General features: G+C 37.3%; 1 protein-coding gene across 1 annotated transcript in view; it reads left to right on the top strand.

Moving 5' to 3' along the window:
* The first annotated feature begins 850 nt into the window (after positions 1-850).
* LOC104535260 (protocadherin-11 X-linked-like) overlaps positions 851-20361 on the top strand; it is a 37540-nt gene continuing 18029 nt past the window's right edge. Inside the window, exon 1 of the mRNA XM_010180800.1 lies at positions 851-1432. Within this exon, the coding sequence (XP_010179102.1) occupies positions 893-1432 (540 nt within the window). The 5' untranslated portion in view covers positions 851-892. The remainder of the gene's footprint in view (positions 1433-20361) is intronic.

Here is a 20361-nt window from a genome sequence, read left to right as displayed (position 1 = left end):
CTGGGAAAAAATTTTTACCTTTAGTTCTACATGGGAAACTTGCAATATCTTGTTCTCCTTCTGTGTTGGAATTTGTGCACTGCTCTTTAGACACATAATCCACATTTCAGTGAATTGAGTACTGCTATTTATGTTTACTTCAAAAGATCAAATGCATCTTGGCATCTTGAAGAAAGTGACTGCTGTATTAATGTCCCTGTGTTAGCTTTCCACCCGCTGTTGGCTGGAGTTCACCAGACTCCATCTAGATAACACTTTCTTGCCAGATTAAGTTCCTGTATTAAAAATAACTGGATTTCTTTGCTGTTAACAAATCTTACATAGTTTGGTCAGTGTAAAAGTTGGGGGAAAATTAAGACAAGTGTTCTTGGTTTTCCATCTCTGAGCAAGAGGCATTAAACAGAATCTTGTTCTCAGCAGATGGTTGCTTGCAAACTTCTTACCTACTTTTTTTTGAAAATAAAACAGTTGAGGACAGTGTAGCAGAGGGTTCAAAGTAAGAGGTCTTCCTAAGGAGCAATGGAAAAATCTCATACTGGAAATGGGGACTTTTGTATTTTTTAGTTTGTATTTTGTATTGACTTTTGTATTTATTTTATTTCATTCACTCTGATCCAGTTCTAAGATTATTACCTCAGTGTTTAGCAAACAGTTTTAAGTAAAATAATTGTGTAAAAATTTTAAATACTTTATGAAGGATTGTTAAATCAAATATCACTTTGCTAATAGGATTTTGAAACAGTTAAGGTTATTTACTGTATTGTTATTTGCTCCTTTCACATTTCCATCACTTTAAGAACACAATATTCTGTAAATTTTTAAGAATTTTTCTTTCTTTCTTTTTCCAGCTATTCTTGGTGTTCTACAGGAATAATCCTTAGTGATTCTGGAGATGGACTTGCTGTCTGGAACCTACCTCTTGGCAGTCTTATTAGCCTGTATTGTATTTCAATCTGGCGCACAGGAGAAGAATTATACCGTGCGGGAAGAACTGCCTGAAAATGTTCTCATTGGCAATTTGCTCAAGGATCTTAACCTAACGCTGGACCCAGATGTGCCCCTTTCTTCACCACTGCAATTCAAGCTTGTGTATAAGACTGGCGATATACCATTAGTGCGGGTGGAGGAGAACACTGGTGAGATATTCACAACTGCAAACCGCATAGATCGAGAGAAACTGTGCTCTGGCATCTTTAGTGAGAATCGCTGCTTTTATGAGGTGGAGGTTGCTGTTTTGCCCGATGAAGTTTTCAGACTGGTCAAGATCAGATTCCTAATAGAGGATATAAATGACAATGCCCCCCTTTTCCCCTCAACAGTTATTAACATCTCTATTCCTGAAAACACAGCAATTAATTCTCGCTATTCTGTCCCATCTGCTATTGATCCGGACATTGGTGTGAATGGTATTCAACATTATGAACTCCTTAAGGTGGGTTTCTTCCATTCTTTGATGATACTGTGTGTGTTACTGTTTTCCCACAAATGTTGCCAGTCCTCATCAAGCCATGAGAAATATGAAGTCGTGTACCACAGTAGTGATATGCTGCAGATAACTGTCTTGAAATGTTAATCTGAGTGCAGTCTAGTGTGTTGTCACTTTGTGGAAAGCTGTTTGTGTATGTCTGTCTGTGTAACAGTATGATGAAACATGCATGCCTTCATGAACTGTCCACCAGCATTCAAAGTGCTTGTGCACTTTAGCTAACAGTGTTCTTAGACCGGTAAAGATGTGCTTTTTTTGCCATCAACATGAGACTGCCAAGTGCAACAATATTTTGCATAGGGTTTAGGTCTCCCTGTTGCATGACTGTAAGATTTGAGCTGTAAGAATTAGCCCAGAAGCTTACGTGATGTGATGCTCATCTGTATACTGATGAGCTGTTCCAGAATGAAAAAGTCCATTTCTCAAAGCAGCTTTGCAGTGTTTGATTAGGCATAATTTCTGGGCAGGAGAAAGCCCAAGCTATGCACGAATGCAAGGATAACAGTGCCAATGACCTTGTAAGAGCAAATATTTCATATTCTTGCTTTTTTTCACGCTTTCTAGCAAATAACAGGATAACTGCAATTAAGGAACAGAAGAATAACATGCAAACATGTGGAGTGTAAGAGTGTGTGATTGCTAAATAAAGGATTGCTTTCATTTTAGTTTACTTAAGTAGAGAGTTTAGAACCAGAAAGGGACTTACCCTAAAACTGATGGGTTGTTATGTGGGAAGCGGAAAATGTCTTCACTTCCCTTGATTTGGAATAGGGAGCTCTTGGGTAGTTTGACTACTCAGAAACCAATCTGACCCCCTCATTACTGACTGGAAGAACATAGACTAATGGGCCAATGTATTGCTTGACTGACTTGATAGCTACTGATCACTGACACCAGTACTGAGTAGCAATTAAATTGTAGAAAAATTGCTGCCATAGTTTAGCTCTTTGAAATTGATTACAACCTCAAGTAGTTCTGGCAGTGCGAGTACTAACTGGTGACAAAGGCATACAAAAAATCTCTTTCAGAAAACTGCATCCCAATGGACCCTTCGTGTTAGCTGTCTTACAGAAAACCAAACCAAGCAACCAACCAACCACACATTAGGAAAAAAAACAACCAACAGACCCCAGCCCCCAAAAGGTACGGCTTTCTGCTCTCAGTGTAGCCTAGGAATTTGAAACTTTTTAGTAACTTTCTACAAAGTTTGAGGCTTTTGTGGTAAGCTCTTTAAAACTCTTTAATTCTTAGGTTATACTGATAGCAGACAAATCTACATGTGTGGTGGTGTTTTTTTTCTTTTTAGATAACTAACCAGAAGTAGGATGCAGTCTTCTTTATTTGGTGTTTTGAATGAAAATCTGGGGTATGAATAGCAGCATATTAAATAAATAACAGTAGGAGTAGAAAATAATTTAAATGGCAGGGCTACAGACAAAATGTGGCAAAATAATACATGGTCCAGGAAGAGAAACTTTAGCACATTTCTTTTGGATATATTAACTGTTATTCTAGGAAAAAGGTAGAAAACAGCAATATCGGGAGTCCCTGGGATTGAGTGAGCAACAGTTCAGATCACCACAATAGCAGTCTTGTTTTGTGAGTTTATTTTTGGACTGTGTGTTCAGCAACAGAATGTAACAGATCAGCAGGATGATAGCATATTTGTATCACACAAGTGGGAGCTCATCAAAAATACAAGACACAGTTCTGTACCAAAAGCTGTGTAAGGCCTTTTCTGAAGATCTTACGTGAGATGAAATGATCTGCCAAAGAGCCAGGTTTCAAGGAGAGATGTGCAAATATATATATATATTTAAATAATAATTTGGTATTTGAATTAGGGAAAAAAAAAGAAATAAGAAAACCAGTTACATGTTTATTCAAGTGTCTCTGAAAAACTGCTTTTGCCACATAAGGGAAAGAAGGGTAATACGGATGAATACACAGTGGTGTGAACTGAATGTTCTGATTTCTTGTGCTAGATGTGCCACAACCGAAATAATTTGTAAAATCACAGCCCTATAAACAGATTTCAGTGGCATTTTTCTCTTACATGCTCTTATGGACCCACTGCCTCTAAATAAGTCAGCAATTTCACATACCTTGGAACTTATCTGTGAAACCAAAAAGCAGTTTGACAGCCAGACACCTCTTGGCATAGTAATGTCCAGATGTTACACCACTGGTAGTTTTTACAATGTCAGTACTGAAGTGAACATATAAGGAGAGGGAGGGAAAAGTAATAGAAATGAAGGGTTCTGGTGAGCAAGCAGGGAACGTAGCATGTACAAAGATCCATCTGTCACTGGGGATGAGTAGGGAGATGAAAAAGGAACGGAGGGGTGATGGTGCCTGAGAATTCTTTCCTTAGTAGCACTGCAATACAAGGAGGGATGATGACAAGTGCACAAAGATGTTGCTGCTTGCGTTTTCTACCAAGATGCTCTTGTCTTGTGTGCTGTCCTGTGCTGGTTTTTGGAGTATGCTCTGAAGATACTGGCTTGTTATAAATGTTGACCTTTTCCTTCCCTTTGTAACCAGCATACAGAGAAGTGAGGGAGCTGCAGCACATGAAACTGTCTTGCCTTCTGAACACAATGTGTCTAGCAGGGGTGATATGACAGTGTTTTGAGGAATTTTGGGAAGCATCAGATGTGAAGATGATGGACAGGGCAGCATACTTGGGAGATGGCAGAGGAGTGGGAGCTGATAAGATATGCAAGTCACTTTGTAGAAACATAGAGGCTGGTGCTTTAGTATGCATGCAGCAGCAGAGTGAAATATGTTGCTCTGTATGTTGCTCTATATTTCAGAGGAAGTAATAGCAAACTGATGGGCTGTGCAATGAAGAGAAAGTTCTTCAGTTATATTTAACTTTTTAAAAAAGTTTCGCTAAAATATGCTTATTGTCTGTTGTGCCAGATGATAGAGATTTTTGTCATAACAGTTTCTAAACCAGAGTGAACTTCTCACTACACTCAGCCAAATAATTCTAAGTCTGTAACACATTTTCGGCAGCTCTTATCTCACTGGGAAGGTAACTGTCATGTGCTACAATGTTTCCTCACTTTTTGTTACACTTACCTTCCTGCCTCTCTGAAAGTGTGGGGAAAAAAGTTGCATGTAACCGTTGTATTCAGATTCTTCTGCAAAGCAGGTAATTAATGATAAAGTCTTTTAACTGTATGACAGGCTTTCATGTTATTTTAATCACCTGCCTCTTTCTAAAAATCCTTTTAAAATAGAAGGAAACAAAATATCGTAAAAAAAAGGCATTCTTGTATTTTGTGTTCAGCGTTACTTGGAAGTTTCAAAACATAAGACTCGATTTTTTTTAATAGATGAGTGCTTTAAATACCACCCGAATTAGCATTTAGGTATTTTTTGCCTGTCTGCATTTTCTCAAAATGTACCTCAATAGAAAATGACTTTATATGTAACTGATTCACGGTACTGCAACTTCAAACCTTTCCACGTGTCTGTGATTCAGCCATACGCTATCCGAAAGGCATGAGCTCTAAAAAGACAACGGTTTAATGTAACTTCTGCATTGTAAGACTTGGGAGTTATGTGGAGGACAAGTTCTAAGAGACATTCTAAGGAAAGCAGTGGTTTTGGTGGTTTGGGTGGTTTTTTTGTTGTTGTTTTCCTTGTTTGTTTGGGGTTTTTGTTTGTTTGTTTTAGGAAGATCCAAATGTGTCCCTTGAATTGCTTTTGAATTGCACTTATTGTTTCCTTATTTAGAAAATGAGTTGCAACAATCTGCAAATATCTCCCACCCAGCTAATGTGGTAGCACCAGTAAGTGACAAAGAGTTGCTTTGATAGAAGTTTACAAATATTGAATTATTGAAAAGTAGTGTTGCTTTAGCATTACAGAAGTTTGGGGGTTTTGTTTGTTTGTTTCTTTTTAAATAGGAATGAGAGTTTCCAGGAAGCAGTCATGCAATCTTGCTGCTACTCAAAGAAATTGTTGTGCATAACATCATAAAGGACAGTGAGGGAGAACTTAGTGAGATATGATCTAAAAATGAAATAAAAAGCACTTAGAAAATTAAATAGCTCCAAGTGCAGACTAGGCAGAAAGATGGCGTGATGCTGAAAGTAGGAGGTGGTAGAATGGGCAGCTGAGAGAAAGAAATAGCCAAACAGGAAAAACAATCATTTTGTTGAGATAACTACTTAAAGTATAAACTGAGTATGACAGGAAACAAGACAGGCATTCGTAAATTGAAGTAGTATATTAAAACAGCAGGATGCAACAGCAAATTTTAAATTGAAATGTTAACAAGCAGTGATTTGTGATTAAGGATGAAACTACAAATACTAATGTTCTGGTTTAACCTTGGCAGGCAGCTAAGCCTGCAGGTCTTTGTTCACCTCTTCAGGGCATTCACATTGCTTACATATGGATGTAAAATGTACATTGTGTCTGGTAATACCACCACAGTGTTAAAATACTTACACGCTGTTGTTGATTACACTATTGCAGTACACTTATATTTGAGTTCGAGGCAAGCTCATATTTAGTATAACCTGATTAATGCACATAGAATTTACAGTTGTCACGGGTCTGTGCTTTGAAGACTTTAGTGTGAAGCATTTCTTTGTCCTTTTAGATGTTAAAAAGGAGAGCTGTTTCAGAGCAGATTTTGGATAGAATTCTGGCTCAGAGCACTGTAATGGAGAGGTACATGTGTCCTTCCAAAAGGATTCATATAAGTGCGTGTTTTAAATCCTTGTTATTGATTACTTAGCATTTCTAGTCAACTAGGGATGCCATACACACTAGATATTTCATAGGCACAATGATACCCGGTTAGCAGTGGACTAGAGTGAGGGCATAACTGCTTTCACAGGAGCAGAACATTTTCTTCTGTGAGATAATCCTGTGTGCCAATTGGTTGTTACCTTAATCTGTTGCAGTTTGGGGGGAAATTAGATTGGTGTCAATGTTATAGTTCCATTATTCTTACGTATTACAGTAATTTTCCTGTATTTACTTATCATCAGGAGCAGCTGGTGTATTCCTTCTAGAATAATACAATAATCTTTTTGTACCTGTCAGTTCATACCTCTGTAATCTGACAAAATAAATTCTTACCCAGTCTCACAACACGTCAGTCTTGCCTCTGGTGAGGAGAGTTACCTCATGCTACCGTAGATCATCTTTTGTGATGTCTTTCAATAGAAGCTTTCCCCTTCTTTCTGATACAGTTTATTAATTCCATGACCTGTGGAAGATGGAGATCACAAATCTTCATCATATTTCAAGGCTGTTCTTGCAGCTAGGTTATTTCTGAGCCTCACAGTCATTCTGGATCAAGTAACTAATGTCACTGTTTGTGAAAATCAAGAATGGAAGGAGATGTGTTGTATGTAAAATGAAAGCTAAGAAGGTAGTTAAATCAGAATTATAAAGTGAGACTATATATGTAGTTAAATCAGAACCTGAAAGTCAATCGTTGTTGATAATCATATCATAAACAGTGATAACAGGTTTGATAGTCAAAACCACTGACAGAGGAGGAGGAAAAACAAAACTTTTCTGTGGCCTGTTTGTGTAATAATTTTGCACCAGTACTGCGTGGTTCATTACATAGAAAAGAAAGAAGCATGGTTATTGCCCTTGCAAACTCAGTGCACAGTGACATAGACCTACATTTTCTTAACACAGGTGTTCACCAGATCATCCTCACTGTCCCAAGTATCAGCTGCTTGAACCTCTCACTTTTTTTAATGTTTTCATTCCTTTATGTGGAAGCTGAAGCAGCAGCCGTCACTTCTACTCTCAATCCATGTTTGAATGAGGGAGCATCCCACAGCTAATCATACTGAAATGGATGTGGGTGATTCTTCTGTGTAGGCTTCAGCAGCACGAGAGGACAATGAAGGGTTGCATTGTCCCTCTAAATAGGTCATAGAAAGCCTAGAGTGATAGTTATTCCAGTAAATTCCAGCTTCATTACTCTTCTGTTATCAAAAATCCTTTGTAAATTTATGGTAACCCATCAGTACCAAAGTATTTCTGCACTTTCTAATTTCTTTTTGTTATTAGCAGCCTTGTCTGGTAATTGTGTAGTGGACATATGGCTGAACTGGAAATGATGGCTGTTCAAGATCCCAAGAATTTTCATTTTACACACTTACACTCAGGAAAACACATGGTTCAGATAGCAAATTTCTTGACTTCCTGATAAAACAATGACAACAAGTTTTCAGTATTTCTTTCTTGTCATTGGAGAAGGCTACTTGGTCAGTGATATTTCAGGATCACTGGCACTGAAACAAAAATTAATTACACACATATCGATGTCCCAGGTAATGATAGCACTTAGATATTTGAGCATAAAACTGAGAAATAATGATTTTTAGAAAACAAATCCTAGATTTGACAGTGCTTATGTACAAGGTGGAAGTAAGATGGATGTTAATAAAAGCACTTGAGTGTTGTTTTTATTAAACGTAACTGCAGAACAGTTTAATTTTGGTCTTCACTGTAATGGCTCACATGGATTATGCTTCATATATTTGCAGACCAGTACTGTGTCTTCTTTCTCGTTTCGTGTGTCAGCAGAGACGGGGAAGGTAATAGATTTAGAGTGCTCAAAAATAGGTTTAGAGGTTTTTTTTTCACTGGAGTCAAGCTCTGAGGTCACCCTCTAGTGCCTATAATTTAATAAATACAGAGAGTTGGACATGCAGTCTTTCTAAGGTAACTTTTAGCTGCCCTTTAGAAGAGCGAGGTTTTCTAGGACAGACAGGCTGTCTTTTGAATGACGCCGAGTTTCCTAAGTCCACAGTGGCAGTGGGGAATAGGTCAGGACTGAAACATCTTTCCCTTTCTGTGTTACTGCTTGAAGATCAGTGTATTTGTTTAATGTTATAACATTGCTTCATTTTTTTCACATGGGTGGTTCTCCCTCCTTGTCTTTTTCACTGAGACATGGATAATGACCATCTGAAGTGGCAAGAATTTCAGCAGTCCCTTAGAAGACTTACAAATACTACTTGTTGCGATGGCCAACTTCATGAATGGATGTTGTTTGTAAAATTTACCTTATTTCTTTATTTACATTTGTAGAGGTTGAATTGCCACTGTAGATTTCTGTTAAATCCTGATGCACCCCCCTTCCAAGTAGTTTAGTAATTTTTATTCTGTTTGGTTTATTCTACTCATGAAATAATGAAATAATGTGCTGCACAACAGGGCTAGATTTCAAAGTTAGTCTTCAACTATAGGGAAGTTCAGGCATTGGTAAAAAAGGCTCATTTTTTTGAAAGATGGAGTCTAAAGCTATCCTCAAATACATAACACTTCTGCCAGTTACGTGGTTTAGTTCATGTCCTTCGTACTGTTGTGTAAAGTAGAGTTTCAGACGTTGGCTCTCTAAAACTCTGACTGGGGAAAGAGCCTTTTTGTTCCAGAAACCTGAAGGTTTACTTCAGGTGAAGTAGAAACTTTGATACAACAATTTCAGAGTTAACTTCGTACATCAATGTCCTTTACTCTAGAATTCAGTTCTTGAAAAGTAAATATATTTTCAGACATTAAAGATTTTTCTTTCACTCAGGCTTTTGTCTGATAGGTACAATTAGGCCTGGTAATAGCTTCAGAACTTGTTTTATGCAACAATCTCCCTATCCCATGCATTTCTGTCTCATTTTTATGAGACTAACTTACCCTGCACAACTTTTATTTACCCTAGTACCTTCACATAAAATAAACCTATAGTGAGCCTATCTAATAAAGATTTAGGTATGTAAAATAAGTATTTGCTAAATGCTGTAAAGAACACATTAAATGATGTAGGACAGGACATATTTAGGTAAGTCCTTATGTTGCTCTTGAGAGAAGACGGGCTAAGTTTGTTATTATTGCAAATTAGAATCAGAGAATGGTTTGGGTTGGAAGGGACCTTAAAGCTCATCCAGTCCAACCCCTGCCATGGGCAGGGACACCTCCACCAGACCAGGTTGCTCAAAGCCCTTTCAACTCTTATGCCTCTTGGCAGGATCTTTGGGCCTCTGTGCTTTTTAGTGGATTGCTACAATGATCTGCTAATGTCGTGGTTTAGGGCGGCCCCAGCCACTAAATCCTGGACAGACGCTCTCTGGTAACCCCTCTCCCCTCCCCAGAAGGGAAGAGAAAAGAGAATAAGGGAGAGAGACTTTACGGGTTGGAAAATAAACTAACAGATTTAATGAAACTATAATACTAATACTACAGGATAATATTGTAAATAGGAAAATAATGAAATATATACAAATAAGTACAAATATATATACAAAACCAATATAAAATCCTTCCCCCACCCTTCCCCCCAATGACGAATACGTCACCAGAGGCTCTGCAGAGCCGGGCACTGGAAAAGTCCCAGACCAAACTCAGCAGCAGTGGGAGCTGATGCAGGACACACAAATCAGGATCAGCGGCAGACGAACGAGCAGGATTCTGCTCAGGCCTTGGCCTCTGCAGGATCGAGACGGACGGAAGGGTCGAGATGGAAGGAACAGTGGAAAACAAGGGAAAAGGGCGGAAAAAAAAAACAGCCGAGACCCTCGTGATCTCTCGGTTTTATCCCGAGTACGACGTGTGTGGGATGGAATACCTCGTTGGTCAGTTTTGGGTCTGCTTCTCCTCCCGTAGGCGCAGACACAGCACCCAGGATGAGACAACTGACCTTGAGCACATCTTCTAGCAGCGCTGTTTGGGAAAACATGCTGCCAGTTTTCAGCAAGTTCAGTCACTTAGACTGAGCTGAAAAGTAAAATCACTAAATAGAAAATTAGTTCTATTTAGCTCAAACCAGGACAGTGCCTCACCAATATTGTGGGAGCTCTTAATGTTAAATAAATCCCAGTATCAAAGATGTGCAGAATTTTCTTGTTACCCTTTTTTTTATGATATAAAAATTACATTGAATAAATAAGTAGTTCAAATAGGATGGAATAGAGAGTCTACCCAGTTTTCAATTTAGGTGAAAAGTAATTGACTCCCTACCATTATTTCTCTTGTCTAGGTCAGGTGGTTTTGGGTTCATGAATAACATGACATGAGCTGAAAGAAGCTATAAAATGAGGTACAGAAACTTGAGGGATGCTTGTGAGTGCTAAGTGACATCCTAAAATCTTGAAAAGCTCCCCTATTAATATATGAGTGGGATAAATAACTTTTTAAAAATCTTATTTTCTATTAGTAAGTACAAAAGAACTTGGAAGGTGGACTGAGGAAGAAATTTTAAATATTTATAGTTAGAATTTTTATCCGTTACATTTGTCATTATCCTTGGACATCTAGTCAAATATATTTGCTTCTGACTGTTTTCAAATTATTGTAGGAACATAAAGAATTAAAAAAAAACCAAATAACTCTTCACTTTACATAGCTCCCTTGCCTCAAAATCTTTTTACATCATCTTTGCATCGTAAGACTATTTACATTATTTTATGATGTAGTTCAACGTCTAACTTCTTATAAAACCCTCCCCTTTTGCCCATTTTTCTTATTACCTGACATATAAAGTATATAATCCTTGTGAGAAGGTTTTGTAGTTGCATAAAAATATTGCTCAGTAGTAATTTGTCGAGAGAGCTCTGGACAGACAAGTGGTCATCTATAAACATTGTTTTGAAAAAGTCACTGGGTCAGATTTTTAAAGGGAAAAATATCTGATTTGCATTCTTACAGCTGTGAAATCGTGTCTCCACATAGATAAAACTCTGCTACTGACTGGTGGTAGTGAGTCAAGAGTCAAGGTAATTGCTTCTTGTTGGTTGATACAAGGCTCCTTTAGGGTGGTTTATGGCATTATTACTGTAAATCTGTCAAGTTTCATTATCCTGACATCCCTTTGGGGGATTGACTGAAGACTGGAGCAGAAAGTCTTGCTTCCAGGCACAGTGAGTTCAGTGAGTTAGGGTGAGGGACAAGTTGGTGTATCTTTTTGCATTCAAAGCTCTGATTTTCACACTAGCTGTCATGAAACAATAATATATAACTTAGCATGCCTCTGTGTGGGCAGGATGATAGACTTGAGCTGGAAGGCACTAATCTGTCAAATACAGACCTTCACTTCATCTATCTTATATGAATATTATTTTTTGCTGATGTCCAGACAGATCAGTGTGCTACTTAACACAGATGTGACAATGCTTTCTGAGCATAACAGAGTAAGGATTTGTTTACATCGTCCTCTTGAAACCAGGAAATGAAATTTTCCCAAAATACATCGAGTAAAACATTCAGTTTCATTTATATGGAAAGAAATAACCAATTACACCATCTATAGTGCTCTCAGTAGTAAGTCACAATAAAAGCAGTAACAAGTCCCCCATGCATCTCAATAAAACACTAGTTTGGTTTGCACATATGCATGATACCGGAACTGCAGATCTGCAGTGTCAGGCAAACTTATAAGCTGTGTGTCATTCTTAAGCAGTTACACTGAAGTATCCTCATGTGAATGGTGATTTTTTTAATGTTTACTATACAATGGCAATGTAATGCACCTCTGAGGCCAATTTATAGAAAAATATTAAATGTCATGTTCAAAATCAGTTAACCCATATTTCACGTTCGACTAATCTTTCCAAACGTGACTGAATTTTGTTTTTTTTTTCCTGAACACTTTTAAAATCTTTACAGGCTGCCAAAATTTCTAATGCTGACAATATCTGAATTGACTACGGGTGTAAAATGTATGGCAGAAATAGTGTTTTCCATATGTCATTTGTATCGTACACATTTTAAAATAAGCTCACTCACTAACTGAACTTTCTGAAGGTCTTTGAAGATTTCACATAAGCATCAGTATACTGAAAACATCTTTTTGCCCTTGTCTGTAGGTTTAGATGCTGGTGATGGTTACCTGGAGGACAGGATTTTTTTTTTACTGTGTTTATTTGGTTTCTGTTAACTATATTTTATAAGCTACTTGGAGGAAAGAAACAAATCAGTGTAACTTGCTCAAAGTAAGTCTGACTTAAGAGAATTTGAGACTTGTGAGGATTTATGAGGCATGTGCATATAGACAGTTCCAGAAGCACTGAATGATCATTGAAGATGAGATTTCCCCCCTCCCACCCCCCACCAGTTAATTGCAAAAATTGCTTGCTAAACGTTTTGTAAGTGCAGACAAACAATAACATTATCTAGGAAGCTCTCTCTGAAAGTTTAAACTGAAGCCAAGACCGAGTGACACTGGCCACTTCATCAAGACTTCCTTTCATTTCAGCGGAGCCTGCATTGAGTCTTTAACTTTTCCTTGTCTTATGCTTACCATGCAATCTTCCTCAGTTTCACAGAGTTAAAATGTTATTTTTATTTGATTTGACATTCTCTATTTTCTCCTTTCTACAAGATGCAGGCAAGAAGGTAACAGTTTTAGTTGGATATTGCTACAGAGTATACTGTTGTTACAGTTGCATGGAGATTTCTTGTGTATAAGTATGCCGCTATTTGGGAGAAATGATTTTAGTTAGGATGGCAGAAATGTACAATGTATCTCAACACATTTCACACTCCTCCTGAGGGCTGTATTTAAAAATATATGCAAGTAAAAAATTCTAAATTGAAATTTTAATTTTTACAGCTATCATTAGTTTTCCTCCCGAAAATCTAACATTGAAATGCAGTCTCTGAAAAATTAATACATTCACAGTCTGAAATGAAATACATTTATCAGTACTTTTGAGGAATAAATGCTTTTATCAATTGTAAAAGCAGCTCCTGGTAATTTTTAACCCATATATACAGTTTTTAAAATCTGAAGAATTTTGAAAACTGTATGTAGAAATGATCCCCAAATTTACCTCCGAAGTACTCGGGTGAAGAGGACAACGTCACTGCATGCTTTCCTAAGTATATGAAGACACTCTTGATGACTTTTCAGTGTAATGAAAAGTGCAAGGATAGAGAAGAGTGAGGAATTCAGCAGATCTTTGCTAAGTTTTCATGCTTTATGATGATTTTCACACAACTTGCAAGGATTTCGGGACCTCAGATTTCATTGCATGTTCCTGTTTGTCATTGTTTTTATACTTCCCTTGCCTGCGTGGTGTTGCAGTAAGGCAGCAGTTGTTTCCTACCAAATACAGCCAGCAGGACACACACTGATCTTGCAGCCATCCAGCAAGTGGTGTATTAACCTGTTCTTGGCTCTGTGATGTCACCTGATGTCTTTGTCTCTCTTTTCTGTTGAAAATTCATCTGTCCTACCTGCTTTGCACAGATCAGCCCCTCCAAAATACTTAGAGATCAAATATAGCCTTCAGGTTTCTGGCTGTTATCATTCCCCAGGTCTGATAGGTGAGAATAGTGTTAGCAGATTACCTGTTCTGGGAACTTCATTTGAGATGCAGTAGAAACAGTGATTGTGGCCTAGACTGTATGTATATTTAGCGATTTTATGTATGGGATGTCTTTTATTCTGGCACATTGCTAACGGCGCACTTAGGACAAATTATACTGAACCCGTAATCTGCTGTCTCAAAGTCAACAGTATTTTAAAGACTTCATATTTTGTATGTCACAAAGGAAAGAGGTAGGAGCCTTTTCTAAATACCCTGAGAGTTTACCACCATTGTGCTTGTACCTTATATTTATATATTCAGTGTCAGTATCAGTGAGTAAAGATGTTTCTCTTTGGCCCCTCTTTTACCTTTAACGAATGACCTGGCATAGGTTTCTGAATTTCAGCCTATGTATTTATGATGTTAGTGAAACTGACTCTGGTTTTCTGCTTGATAAGTAGTCATCGCCAATGTATCCAGTGGGTTTTTAAAATTATTTCAGTCATTTTCTTAGTTAAGAAGTATGACAGTAAACTCTTTTATTACTAAATGAGAACCTTGTTACTACAGGCAGCAAGAGCCATCACCATCTGAGCATGAAATGTGTTACATTTAAAGACCACTATTTTTTGACCAAATTAGAAGTATTTATTGCAAGTTCTAGAAGAAAATTAACAGACTGTACTCTGTATTACTGCATGGAATGTACAAGTTATTTGGACCTGTAGTAATTCTAGTTTCAGGATAAATTTGTGAGGATTTTTTTCCTGGTTCTTTTAGTCACCATAGTGGATGCAGCAGTAGCTATTGCACTTGTGCTTTGGATGACTAACCCGAGGAACCTTGAATTAGGTTTCCAGCAGACTGCATGTAAATCCTAAAATTATTCTAATTGTTATTACTATTGAAAATTCAGAGTTATTCCTGAATAGTTGTCTTTTTTACATATACGTGAGACAATAAAAAAATTGCTACTCTTTTCAAAGTGTTCAGAAAAGAAAAAAATAACAGTGAATTATAATATTCACGAAACTTTCAGATTTTTCTTTTGCCCAACTCACTTTTCTATGACCTCTGTTTTTGAGAGGGATAAAGCTTTCCAGTTTTTAAGACGCGTTTTGAAAATAGGAGAAGTATTTTCAGTTTTTCCTGGTGTTACTTGTCATAAAACACACAATTAAAATATTAAAGAACAACAACAATGGGTTCTTGATTTTAATTTTGCTTTTAGCTTTCTGATACTGGATGCTAGTGATAGAGATTTAAATAATTCTAGCTGGTTTTCCCCCAGATACACTGTGTGCAGTATTTTTCCTTCTTTTCAAGAGGTAGTACAGGGAGGAGAAAAAGATAAGTCCAAAATTATATTCTTTTAGCTATCAAAGAATACATTTAAATCGAGTGTCAACCATGGATCGTAGCACTTGACTGCATTAGTATGGTTATTTTCGTTCCTGAAAGAAAGGCTTATTACAAAGTAATTTATATTCTCTAGCCCTGAAATATAATTGGTCTGAACACTGAAGTCCTGTAGAGCTTTTGAAGCTGGGGCATGTAGCAAAGAGCACTTCAGACAATTTCGAAGAAACAAAGAAACAAAAAAGGAACATTGGTAAAAGGAATGAATTCTGAGTCATCAACTATCAGTATTGAAATACATTTTTCTCACATTGTGCTGTAATTGCTGGCTCTATTAGTGTGATGTGTATTGTTGCTTTGGTTATTGCTGATGTTCCAAAGTCAAATAATAGTAGTTTGTTCTTTTCGCTTTATCAAGCAAACTGACATTTTCTGTTTTGTTTGGTTTGATTGTTTTTTTCTTTTGTTTTGTTTTGTAGTTTTTGTTTTTTTTTTTCTTTCTGTGCTTTTCACAATGGGAGATTGTCTTTTTCACTTTGAGGTTACGTTTTCATCTTCATTTTGTATACTTTTCATCCTCATTTCTGTTAGGGACTTTACGAACCTATTTGTTGTAGCACATTTAAAGGTATACACAAAGTGTTGAGTACTGTGTTCAGTTCTGGGCCCCTCACTACAAGAAGGATGTTGAGATTCTGGAGCGTGTTCAGAGAAGAGCCACAAGGATGGTGAGGGCTCTGGAGAACAAGCCTGATGAGGAGCGGCTGAGGGAACTGGGCTTGTTTAGCCTGGAGAAGAGAAGGCTGAGGGGAGACCTCAGCACCACCTACAACTGCCTCAAGGGAGGTTGTAGAGAGGTGGGTGCTGGTCTTTTCTCCCAGGTGATGGGGGATAGAACAAGGGGAAACGGCACCAAGCTGTGCCAAGGGAGGTTCAGGTTAGAGATGAGGAGGAAGTTCTTTACTGAGAGGGTCGTCAGAAGCTGGAACAGGCTGCCCAGGGAGGTGGTGGAGTCACCATCCCTGGATGTGTTTGAAGAGCGGGTAGATGAGGTACTTAGGGATATGGTTTAGGGGGTAGACAGGAGCGGTTGGACGTGATGATCTCGGAGGGCTTTTCCAACCGAGCGATTCTGTGATTCTGTGAAAGCAATAGCTTTTGTTTAGTTCTCCATCCTGTTTCCCATGTAACCTCAAAAATAATGTCCTGACAATTATATATTAGTATTTTCCTTTAATTAATTGACCTTTGTATGGAAAGCCCACATAAAGTATGAACACTGTAATTTGAAAGTCAGTCTTACAAACAGGCCATTGATTAGAACTTTCCTGTTTTCTGTCAGTGGTCGGCACCTCTTATTATTTCACAAAAATGAAATATTCATCCAAATTGAATATTCAAGATACTTGCTTTGCTTATAAAATATCAGAACATGAATCAGTTCCTTGAATTTTGGAAATTACTTAGTTCTTTGTAAGACTTTACATTGATTTTATATTTTTTAAGCTTCTGAATAGTCCTGTAGTTGTCTCTTACTCATGAAAAATTGTCATTTGAATAAACCTTCATCTGCCAGCATCATCCAGAATTAATGGCAATTAAGTTGAATGCCCAAATGGACCTTTGACAAAGTTAAAGAAAAAAAAATTGTTAGTGTGTGTTAATGTCTGCTTCTGATGTTTAATTTCTTTATTACTCAGGTTTCGAAGTGCATTGTGTTAAGACTTTGACCTTTGCTGTACACCTTCACATATGAATCTCAGTTGGACTTTTGTCTTTTCAGCCTTTCCTTATCTCTTTTCACAATCTCAGATAGTTCTCTCTGCCAGCCCTATTGTTTCTGCCAAGTGCTGAACAGTGACAGCAAGAGAGCATGGTCAGCAGGAGGATCTATTTGTTTCTGTGGTGCTTTTTGCTTTCAAGGTTGCTTGTGAGGGTGGGGTCCTAGAAAGCAAGTGTGTGCACTTCAGTCATAATGAAGGGAAAAGTACACATAAAAATTTTTCTAAGTCTAAATAAAAAAAAGTAGGAAGAACACAAACTATTTCAATGGTAGGTCTTCCAGTACGGCGGGATGTAGGTGGCAGGATGGTTATTTGCAGTGTTTATGACTTGTAAGTGGTCAGTTTTATTGTTATTCTTTCTGCTTACTTTTTGAGAAAATTAATGAGCGTTCTGGATAAAAGTTTTTTGTTACTTAAAGCAGTGTTGTATGAGAAATAGCAGCATCTTTCTGCTTAGGCAGCTTTCTAAATGCTATCTTGAAATCCCGTTCTCATTTTGTAATGTTAAGTATTTGTGCTTTCTGTATCATGTGCTCTGTACTCTGATGGTGTGATCTTTGAGGGTCACTGAACTGTGAGATTTGGGTCTTTGTGGTTTTGTTACTGGCCTGCAGAGTAGTTGTGAATAAGCCACTTCTGCTTTCTGTGCCTCAGTTTCCTTATAGCTGGGGGATATGAATGATACTGAATTGACCTGAGGATTGCCTTGCTGGATGAAAATGGGTTTCACCTGATCTTGTATCCTGTCTCTAGCACTTGATATCAGGTACTTAGGAGAGACTGTAAGAACAGCACGAGGATATTTTCCCAAGCTATTTCTGAGCTTCCACCAGTCTGAGGGTCACAGATTTCTTGTCCAGAAGTGGTCATTCTGATATTCTTATCTGGATTTTTTCATATTTGCAGTTTCTCCGGTTCAACCTATTTTGTGAAAAATTATAAATAGTAAAATTTGAGCATTCCGAATATGGGCAAAGTTTTAGAAACTGTATTATCTGAAAAGCACTTACTTTAGCTTCTTTTTACATCAGTCCACTGATAACATTCTTATGTTGTGAAAACAGCGCTGTTGTTGAAATGTGTTTTGGATACAGTGATGGAGGAATTAAACTTTTTTATTTTATTGAATGTATATAGTATTTCATAGGCTGATGGAGGAGAAGAAAAACTGTGCAGATACATTTTTCAAAAACAAGCATGCCCATTGTATTAGATTAAATAGAAATAAAATTAATTTGGTTCATATTTCAAATGTAGATATGCTTGAGCTAAGATGAGAAGGCCAGAGATATGAACAGAATTTATTCTACTACCCAGTGGCAGAAAATTGTGTACTACTCGAAGAATAAGATTTTATCCTAAGTTCTCCTGTGTTAGGGAACTAGAAGAACAGTTAATGCTCTTTAAGATTTGAATCTACCGTTTTGGAATTAGAGCCTGGCTGCTTAGTTGCTTGCATATTTATGATTAGCTTTGTTAATAACTTTATTTTTTTATGCATGAGCTAAGAATTCAGTGTTCCATTGGGCTGAAAAATCTCACTCCCAGGCTTGAAACCTTTTACAATAAGTAATGTGTATGGAGGGCGTGTGCGTTTGTGTGTAGATAGATAGTTTATCTAACATTCATAGGGCTAGAAGAAATGGTAGAAGCACCAGTCTGTTCATTGCTGTTGTAAACTTCAGATAATATTAGAAGAGTTCTTATCAACAGGAGTGAAGTCTTTCAGAAACTATTTTGAATACTGGTTTGAAGTTCAACTATATATTCATCAGAGCACAGCATATGCTACAGTCTACTGACTTTGATGAGCAAGGTAACAAAGAAACTTGCCTTTTGTTACTCATTGCCTCTAACAAAGACCTGACTAATTTAAGTTACGCACAGTGGATTTTTTATTCCCCTCATATTTTTTTTCTTTGTATACCAGTGCATGGAGCAAGTGTATCCATCAGAAAATGTTTTAAGGTAGTAACTTGCCTTGCAATGATCAGGAATTTCTGACATGGTTTGCATTTGAAATGTTCAATGTTGCTGTAAATCAAAACATACAAGCTCATGCTGTAGTGCTGTGTGCTACCTGGCTGCAAAATCACTGAAAACTAAGGAGATAGAGTAATATGCATATTATTGTGGAGTGATTGGTTGGCTTTTCCTCCTGGGCAGCCGTTGGAACTGATCAGATTGTTCCTAAGAGCATAATTAAAGAAAACTTGAATAATGCTTAGCCCTGGTGGAAGCTCTGTCCTTTCAGCTGTCATACACACATACACATACACACTAATTTAGTCTAGGTTTGCTGTTTTGTTAAAAGCCATAATGCTGCATTTCAAAACAAGATTTAATTTAATTTTGCATTTTACAATAGGTTCTTCCATGTATATCCACAGCAGTCCTCTTCTTTTGGTGACAGTAATGTTTCTTTAGGGTGGAAGTGGAGTGTCGACTCTGTAGGTAGAATGCATAACAAATTTAGTAACTGGTTTTATAGTGTCACCTTAGGATTCTGAGGGAGTGAAGTCCTAAATTATGAATCCACGTAAGAACTGAAAACTATTTTGTTGTAGTGAGTAGTCCTACAGATTTCTATTAAAAAATGGGCTCAATCCTTTGTTGGAGATTACTTTTGTCTTATTTTACTGTCTGTGAATTTGACGTCTAATGACAGATGTAGTAGTTGGTAGAATGCCCTAGGCATGCTTAAATAATAGTTATGTGCCTAACAAAAAAATTTAATTTGAAATTTAACTGTTCATTTAACTTACTGCCTTGTAAAGATAAGAAATAGAGTTCTTAGCATAGTTTGTAGCTTGATACCTTAATAGTAAAGAATCCTAGCATCAAACCCTTTAAAATAAAGAAATAGAAATCAAGGTATTGGCTAAGTGTTTGTGTCTAAGTTAAAAATTATTTAAGGAGTGTTTCAGTTAAATTGTATGAGACGTGTTTCATTTTCCATGCTGATGATCAGTTTCCCAGTTGGTGGGCATTTGTTAACATGTTTTTGCTGAATCTTAGGTTAATTTATTTTAATAATCTTGGTTTGGTAGGTCCAGTTATTTATATCACATTTTTGGAATATGGAGGCTAAATTCACCAGGAATTATTCAGAGCACGTTATCATTCCCAGAGGGTGCTTTTTTACAGCCACTTTCCTAGGTCTAAACCGTACGTGGCTGAGAGACGCTGTCCTTGTTAGCAAGAGTCTCGAGTCAAGTTTGATTCCACGGGTGTTGTGATGGTTCTTTAACCTGAGATTATTATTGTGGTGGAGCAGTTATGAAGAATCTAGGGAAGTTCTCAGTTCTTGTTTGCTACACTGACACCTTGGTGGTTGCAATCATGTTGGTTGCCTAAAAGTTGTTGATATTTTCCAATTTCTGAAGACACCATATGTCCAGTTTCTGTGGGCGTGTTTTGAACTTCTGTTGTACCA

This window comes from Mesitornis unicolor, unplaced genomic scaffold, assembly GCF_000695765.1.
Source record: "Mesitornis unicolor isolate BGI_N332 unplaced genomic scaffold, ASM69576v1 scaffold51333, whole genome shotgun sequence".
Classification (NCBI taxonomy): Eukaryota; Metazoa; Chordata; class Aves; order Mesitornithiformes; family Mesitornithidae; genus Mesitornis; species Mesitornis unicolor.
This window is presented reverse-complemented; position numbering and strand designations above follow the sequence as displayed.